General features: G+C 40.1%; 1 protein-coding gene across 3 annotated transcripts in view; it reads right to left on the minus strand.

Annotated features, from left to right (window-relative positions):
- LOC133498383 (gastrula zinc finger protein XlCGF7.1-like) overlaps positions 1 to 6,575 on the minus strand; it is a 31,865-nt gene extending 25,290 nt beyond the window's left edge. The window contains exons 1-3 of one of the 3 annotated variants that reach the window (XR_009794295.1): positions 6,479 to 6,575; positions 6,237 to 6,365; positions 1,363 to 1,414 (exon numbers count right to left, since the gene is read on the minus strand). Coding sequence is in view for 1 of the 3 variants with exons in the window: in XM_061815120.1 (XP_061671104.1) it covers positions 1,363 to 1,414; positions 6,237 to 6,342 (158 nt within the window). In the remaining 2 variants the exon portion in view is untranslated. Of the gene's footprint in view, positions 1 to 1,362; positions 1,415 to 6,236 lie in introns of all 3 variants that reach the window. The other 2 variants (XM_061815120.1, XR_009794294.1) reach the window with 2 other exon arrangements.
- Between the last annotated feature and the right edge of the window lie 2,137 nt (positions 6,576 to 8,712).

Consider the following 8,712-nt stretch of genomic DNA (forward strand, 5'->3'; position numbering starts at 1 on the left):
CCAAGTATTCTTTGCATCTATTCACCACACTACTGGCACCAGTCAACACATTTCCATCTCTATCCTTAATCACCCTTACCTGCTGCACATCCTTCCCATCTCTATCCCTCTGTCTGGCCAACCTGTAGAGATCCTTTTCTCGTCCTTTCGTGTCCAACCTGGTGTACATGTCTTCATATGCCTCTTGTTTAGCCTTTGCCACCTCTCCCTTTGCCCTATGTCGCATCTCGATGTACTCCTTTCGCCTCTCCTCAGTCCTCTCAGTATCCCACTTCTTCTTCGCTAATCTCTTTCCTTGTATGACTCTGAATCTTTCCGAAAGGCCGCACAACATTCTTCCTTTCTCAACTTCCACCACATGGTTCTCTGCTCTACCTTTGTCTTCTTAATCTTCCTACCCACCACCAGAGTCATCCTCCACACCACCATCCTATGCTGTCGAGTTACACTCTCCCCTACCTACTTTATGAAATAAACACAGAAATTAATGTCAAGACCACACAAAATAAGCGACGTCTTGAGAGAATGTGAGGGGAGGGCGTTACTGTTACTAGTTTTAGTGCCTGAACGTGGCTACGCTCGTGAAAGCAAAACAACGAACTCAAATGGATGTTCGTTCAATGTTGTCAACTAATATCCAGATTAATTTTAGGCAATTTTCCGGAACAATTTTCATGAAAACTTAAAAATCCGGAATTCCAGGGAAAAATCCGGAGGATTTTCATCACTGTAGAGAAGATCTGTGTGGATGAGTGGGCCAAAATCCCCACTGTAGTGTGTGCAAACCTGGTGAACAACTACAGGAAATATTTGACCTCCGTAATTTCAAACAAAGGCCAAATATACCAATGTACCAAATATTAATTTTGGTTTTCTCAGGTGTTCAATTATTTGCAGCTCTATCACACAAGTAAATTGTTTAAAAAAAAAAAAAAAATACATTGCAATTTCTGAATTTTTCTTTTTAGATTATCTCTCTCAGAGTGGACATGCACCGACGATGAAAATTTCAGACCCCTTCGATGATTTCTAAGTGAGAGAACTCGCAATATGGCAGGGTGTTCAAATACCTTTTTTCTTCACTGTGTAAAATGTAAACATTGTGAATACTACAAAAAATAATTGGGTTTGGCTACAAAGAACCCACCAAAAACAATTAAGTGTATATCAATGTAACACTGTTAATTCAATACTTAATGGGTAAAGTATAAAATGAAAAAAATACTGTATTCAGAAGCTGTTTGACACAAACTCTCCATTTCTGACTCCCTGACAAAACCTAGACGCTGAACTGCTTCTTAATTGCATGCCCACACCTCCTAAATAAATGCTTGAAACTGTTATACAAGGGTCACAACCTACCGGCCATCTTCAGGGTGGGCTTGAGAATGCTTTGGGTTTCTGGTTGAAAAACCTGAAAGGGAATGAATCCATTCATAAATAACCTGGAACAGTTTCCATGATTTTTCTGTTATCATACACAGTTTATACAGTGTCATCAAAAGGTATTGCATCTTTCACAAGTTTGATATTTTTACATAGTTTCCAAACTTTAAGATTGGCAAACAAATGTAAATACCTAACCCTTACCCTTAAAATCACAAAAATAAACCCACAGATTTATTACAGTTGATGCAGACAATTTTAGGAATGGTTCTGAATAGGTTGTTTCTGCAAATCACATGCAGTCACATCTGGGTCTATAAGTAATGGTAGTGTTCTCCCTCTTTGAGGTTTTGACATATTTCCATGAGGAATAATCAGTCCAATGTTTATTTGTGCAAAAAAAAGTTTAAATAAAACAAAAACAAACAACGAACAAAACAAAAATAGAATGAGCCAAATGTCTGTGTACACTCTCCAAATATTTTGTCATCATGACCAAACTTCCGTACAGTACAGCAAAACCAATGAAAAAAATGTCTAGTTTATTAACAGTAAATATAACTCCACTTCAGAGGTATTAGGTCGATTAACCATTAAACAAACAGTACTGTAGCACTCTTTACCTGGCCTTTTTTTTCCCCTTAGCCTGAAATCTTTTGGTTGCTTTTGGTCCAAAGTTAAACAATTGTCATTCTTTTAACTTTGAGCTTTTTGAGTCCATGAATTGTTTATATAATATGCAAGGATTTTCTCCTGAAACAAATGAGAGTAACGTTTGGAAAAAAAAAAAAAAAAAAAAAAAGAAAAAAGTTAGGAGCCACTACGAAATTCGCATATGAATAAACAAATAGTGTGCCTGTACAGGTACAAACAGTACTTACCTTGGTCAGCATGATCCGGATGAGTTTTCTGTGAGTCTTGTCCTCTTGTTAGTTCCGCATCATTCAAACACTAAAGATCTACCACATGTATGGCAAAACCACGCCAAGTGGCTGAGGTGATGGCCGCAAAATGGACAAAACATGACGTTGTCTCGATTGGGAAATGATATGTCGGGGTACAACACGCCTTCCTGTCCAGCAACGCGCAATGGTGTGTCGATGGATGGTGCGTACCGGGAAACATACTTGCTGAAATGTAGTGTCGCCGAGAACGTCTGAATAAAACCCCTCCCTTTCCGGTTTTGGCTTTTGTTTTTGTGTTTCAGCCCGTTTTTGTGTTTTGCACTTCTCGGCCCCCCTGCTTTTATTTTTTGTGTTTCAGCTTTTGTTTTTGTGTTTCCGTGTTTGTGATTGCACCAATGGCATAGAATAAAAACTCGACTGCGCAGTCTGCATTTATCATTGGTTCAGCCGTGGTCAACAGACTGACTTCCGGTCAGGGCAAAAAGCATGGTAGACACACACATTGTTATGGAAAACAATGCGATAAATCTAAACACATGGGATGTTTTGGATCCCTTGAGACATGAATATAATCTAAACATTTGCAGCATGCTCAGGAAGGTTTAAAAGATACATTGACACATACATATTTAATAGATATATTTTCCACATTCATCATTATAATAATTATGAAGGCTAAACTGAAACAGACTTATTGTTGAAAAGTTACTTCTTTGTGACTGCCTGCACAGTTTTGACAGCTAACAGTGCAACAAGAAGTAAACATATTGACACCAAAAAAGCTAAACCCAACGTATTCCAATTATGATTGAAATGTAATATTGATATTACGTTTCACAATGCACAATTGTAAGGATGTCAACTTTCACGTGAAATAGAACCCAAAGCAATGTTTTGCCCTGACCGGGAAAAGGGTCTGTGCGCGGTCTTGTTTTTATTCTGGTTTGCACTTTACAGCCACTGTAGATAATCCAGTGAAAATAAAAAGAAAAACAAACAAAACACAAGTAGATGATGCGACCCTTAAAAAAAAAAAAGTTTCAAATTGCTTAGGTTAGCAGTTTATAGCGCAAATATTATTTGGCCCACGTTCTTCTTTTTCTTTCGACTTGTCCTGTTTAGGGTCGCCACAGTGTGTCATCTCTTTCCATCTAAGCCTATCTCGTGCATCCTCCTCTCTAACAACCACTGTCCTCATGTCCTCCCTCACAACATCCATCAACCTTTTTCTTTGGTCTTCCTCTCGCTCTTTTGCCAGGCAGCTCTATCCTCAGCACCCTTCTACCAACATACTCACTCTCTCGCCTTTGAACATGTCCAAACCATCGAAGCCCGCTCTCTCTAACTTTGTCTCAAAAACATCCAACTTTAGCCGTCCCTCAAATGAGCTCATTTTTAATCCTATCCAACCTGCTCAATCCGAGCAAGAACCTCAGCATCTTCATTTCTGCTACCTCAAGTTCTGCTTCCTGTTGTTTCTTCAGTGCCACTGTCTCTAATCCGTACATCCTAATCCTCACCACTGTTTTACAAAACTTTGCCCTTCATGCTGTCGGATACTCTTCTGTCACATAGAACACCAAACACCTTCCCGCCAACTGTTCCACCCCGCTTGGACCCATTTCATCACTTCCTTACCACACTGTTCATCCTTCTGTATTGTTGACCCCAAGTATTTGAAGTCATCCACCTGCACTATCTCCTCTCCCTGGAGCTTCACTCTTCCTCCTCCGCCCCTCTCATTCACGCACTTTTATTCTGTTTTACTTCGGCTAATCTTCATTCCTCTCCTTTCCAGTGTGTACCTCCATCTGTCTAACGGTTCCTCCGCCTGTTCCCTGCAGATTACAATATCTGCGAACATCAGGGTCCAAGGGGAATCCAGTCTAAAATCGTCTGTCACCCTGTTCATTACTACCACAAACAGGAAAGGGCTCAGCGGGAAGCACCAGTCAACATATTTCCATCGCTATCCTTAATCACCTTTACTTGCTGCACATTCTTCCAATCTCTATCCCTCTGTCTGGTCAACCTGTAGAGCTCCTTTTCTCCTTCTTTCATATCCACCCTGGAGTACATGTCATCATATGGCTCTTGTTTAGCCTTTTCCACCTCTGCCTTTGCCTTACGACACATCTCAATGTATTCCTTTCGCCTCTCCTCAGTCTTCTCACTGTCCCACTTCTTTGCTAATCTCTTCCCTTGGGGGACTTCTTATATTTTGGGGTTCTACCACCAATTCTCCTTCTCCCCTTTCCTACCAGAAAGACACCCCAAGTACTCTCCTGAATGCATGTCTGAATACCTTGGCAGTAGTATTCCAGTCTTCTGGGAGCTCTTCCTGTCCATCTCGAGTCTCTCTCTCACCTCTTTCTGGAAGGCCACACAACATTCTTCCTTTCTTAACTTCCACCACCTGATTCTCTGGCCCATGTAATCATACCAGGAAGCACTGCATGTGTGGCAAACGTTGATTGGCTATCATTTTTCCAGCCGGGCTCATTGGAATGTTTGAGCGAGAGAGGAGTTTCGATAATACTTTTCCAATTTAGAGATGTTTCTTAATGAAATCTGTGGATAATTCTGGCATTAAAAGAAACACTGAACCCTCATCTCCTAACTTTTAATGCGTGCGCCCCTTCCTCTTTCGACAAAGTCTTCCTTTAAATTAGATGGCACAAACAGCGCACAGCGTGGAAGTCAAAAAGTTGTAGACTTATGCACAAAATAGTTGGTAAATAAGCAATAATTGATAAATAAATCTAGCAAGCGACATTGGCACGATTGTAATGGAGTAAAAGTACCATTACCGCTAGCTGCCAGCGTTCAAGGGGTACAAAACAGCAATGTCCCCACCCCCCCAAAAAATAATTGGATCTATGAGTGACGTATATGGCCGAGTTTGAGTTCAAAATGGCAAATTTCCCCAAAAGGCGACTGATTTGCATTTATGGATATTTAAGTTTCAGCAGTTTTTTTTACATTAATATGGGGTGCTGTGTGTACATTAATGAGGAAAAAAATGAACAAGTGATTTTCACAAATGGCTGCAATATTACAAAGTGAGAAATTTAAAGGTCCACTGTCATGAAATACATGATTTTTAGTATGTTATTAATGGAAAAACGGCAGCCGGTATGGACCCAACTGTTTTTTCACCACAAAACATGATTTTGAGATATATGGCATTTTTTATAACTCCAGCCATGAAAATCTTCTTGAGGGATTTGTTTTCAAGAAGAAGCAGGATGAGACGTACAGGACAGTAGCACACTCAAGAGGTCTCGTTTGTTTAAACTATTTTACCTGCTGGAAGGTAGCTCGTTGTTCCTTCGTGTTAGCCAAAATGTTACTACCTGCATTGCCCCTCCTTCAAAATAATTTTTATTTTAGTTTCAACATTATAGTGTCCCTGACCCCATTTGAAAAGTTCTCTGCTAATTGCAAGACAAAACGGTTCATTGTGAGTCAAATCATACATCAATACTGACCAGGGAGGCCGATTCAGAAGGAGCCATGCAAGGCCAAACCATTATATTACCTCCATCGTGCTTCACAAATAAGCTTACACATTTTAGATCACGAGAAGATTCTTGCTTTCTCTATACTTTAGCCTTTGCATGACGTTGGGAGAGGTTAATCCTGGGCTCATCAGTCCATAAAACTTTGTTCCAAAACCTTTGTGGCTCATCTCTGTACTACTATGCTAATTCCAATCAGTACAACAGCCTCCATATTTCTTCTCTCAAAGTCTTCTTCATAAATTGATTATAATACCTCTACCACTGCCACATTATGCACATGGCTAGCCACGTGGTTTCGTGTGTACAAATGAAGCATCAAGAAAAGAAAAAAAAAAGCATTACTCAAACCAATAGCGGTTACGTGTTAAATGTTACGATGCTTCACCTCGCCATTACTACTAGAATAAGTGAACAAATTTACCTGCCCGGTATTGTTCACCGCGAGGCTTGAAAACAGCGTCCAGTAGTTGATGTTGTCGCTCGTTGTCTTTTGTTGGAGAAAGTTCTCCCTTGTGTGTTGTTGTCATTGTTGTCACGACACTCACGCACACTTTAAATTAAGTAGAGAAGGTTCACAGTGTACCGAGTTTAAAGGCGTTAATTAGCGACGTTTACTGTAGTTACACTGAATTAAAAAAAAAAAAATAGCGTGAACATACGGACTTGACAAGATAACTGCACGCCTTCTCCGCGATGCCTTGCTAACTTCCGCGTTTCGTCTTCTTTTTTGTCCTTTCTTTTGGCGGTTGGCAAACAATTTTTGTCGCATTAGCGCCACCTTTTGACAGGGAGTGTGTGTCCGGATTCTCCTTTTTGTGTATAATAGCGGTTTGCAAACTCTATTGCATTACAGTCCTGCCAAGCAACAATCTAATGATTACTGCTTTGAGTCACCATTTAAATTGTTCATTTCCATACTACAAAATATGTATAAAAATTTCAGGATATGGTTATCTTTAATTTGCTCCGCTCATATTTTACACTTATTATTAAAGATTTTTGGACTCTATGAATGTAGCCTTTTGCCTTTCGTTGAGCCAACATGATGGAACAACTGGTTAAAGCATATGCCTCACAGTTCTGAGGACGAGGGTTCAAATCCCGGCCCCGTCGGTGTTGTCTTTGTGTGTCTCGAGATCCCCATGCCTTGTGTGGATTTTCTCTGGGCACTCTGGTTTCCTCACACATCACAAAAACATACATAGTAAGTTGATTGAAGATTAAATTGGCTGTATGTGCAAATGTTTATTTGTTTATGTGTGCGCTTTGATTGGGTGGCAACCAGTTCATGGTTTACTCCGCCTTTCGCCCAAAGATAGTTGGGATATGCTCTAGCAAGACCACGAGTGACCGTAGAGAGTAAAAGCAGTACAGAAAATGGATGTATGTATGTATGTTTTGGTTCATGTTTTCCTATGCCTCATGTTTTGTGTGTTTGTTTGGTTCGATCCACTTAATTTCGTCAACCCAAGTCTACCTTGTGCCAATCAAGCAACACTCTCCAGCCACTCATCTATCTATTCATTCATTCATTCATTCATTCATTCATTCATTCATTCATTCATTCATTCATTCATTCATTTATAAAAGTTATACTTTTTACACATCCTGACACTTCCCCCTAGGTGACCTGCAAATGGGCCTTCTACTTTCTTGCCTCAATCACATTAAACCTGACCATAACGCATGGTTTCCCAAAATTGATGTATTAAGGAGAGGCTATTAATTTATCTGGACACCTGCACAGTTTGGAATCATGGAAAATTGATTTGTCAATGCAAAAACTGAACAAACAAATTAACGGTAGGATAGGAAAAGAAGCCAAATTAATAACTGAAAATAAAATCAAGAACGTATGGTAAAGCAGCTTTGATAATGTAGGAGAAAACCAAGATAGGTGTGTGTAAAGAGGTGGGGGGGAACGACCCTCACAAAACTGCCAGGAAACATTCTGGATTAGATAAAACTTTTTCAAATGGTGGGAAATCATGAAAATAAATGAACTATGTAATATCTAGGCACAATGGAGCAACTGGATAGAGCATTAGCCTCACAGTTCTGAGGACCGGGGTTAAAATGCCGGCCCACCTGTGTGGAGTTTGCATGTTTTCCCCGTGGCTACCTGGGGTTTCTCCAGGCACTCCAGTTTCCTCCCACATCCCAAAAACATACAACATTAATTGGACACTCTAAATTGCCCTTAGGTGTGATTGTGAGTGTGACTGTTGTCTGTCTCCATGTGCCCTGCGATTGGCTGGCAACCAGTTCAGGGTGTACCCTGCCTCCTGCCCCTGTGATAGCAGGGATTGGCTCCAGCACTCCTATGACCCTCCTGAGAATAAGCGGCTCAGAAAATAGATTGATGTAAAATCTATATGGCTGATGTAAATATGAATGTACAAAAAAAAGAGAGGGGAAATTTTAAATTTTAAGTACAGGAGAGGTTTAACATTGGGTGAATTTTGAGGAAAACAAGTCAAAGATAAATTATGAGACATTTATTTGACTATTTGTGGATCACAGGACGAGGTAGAGACTATGAAAGGCAAAGCTTTTTCATTAGTATTTTTTTTTTAATTATAAGGTCCGACTCCAGTTTCCTCACACATTCCTAAACCATGCATGGTAGGGTGAGTGAAGATTTTCAATTGGAGTGAATATGAGTGTCACCGGTTGGTTGTTGGTTGATTTGATACCCCACATTTCACCCCAAGTTAACTGGGATAGGCTCCAGCACACCCGTGATCTTAGTGAGGATAAGCGGTACGGAAAATGGATGGATGCATGTTGAATGTTGAGGAACATTTAGAATGCAAACCAAAGCAGTACTATTAAAAATCACTTGATGGCGGTAACAAGGTCACACAGTTTGTAAAGTGCCGGTACATAAACGAAGA

The sequence above is a fragment of the Syngnathoides biaculeatus genome, chromosome 3 (assembly GCF_019802595.1).
Source record: "Syngnathoides biaculeatus isolate LvHL_M chromosome 3, ASM1980259v1, whole genome shotgun sequence".
Lineage (NCBI taxonomy): Eukaryota > Metazoa > Chordata > Actinopteri > Syngnathiformes > Syngnathidae > Syngnathoides > Syngnathoides biaculeatus.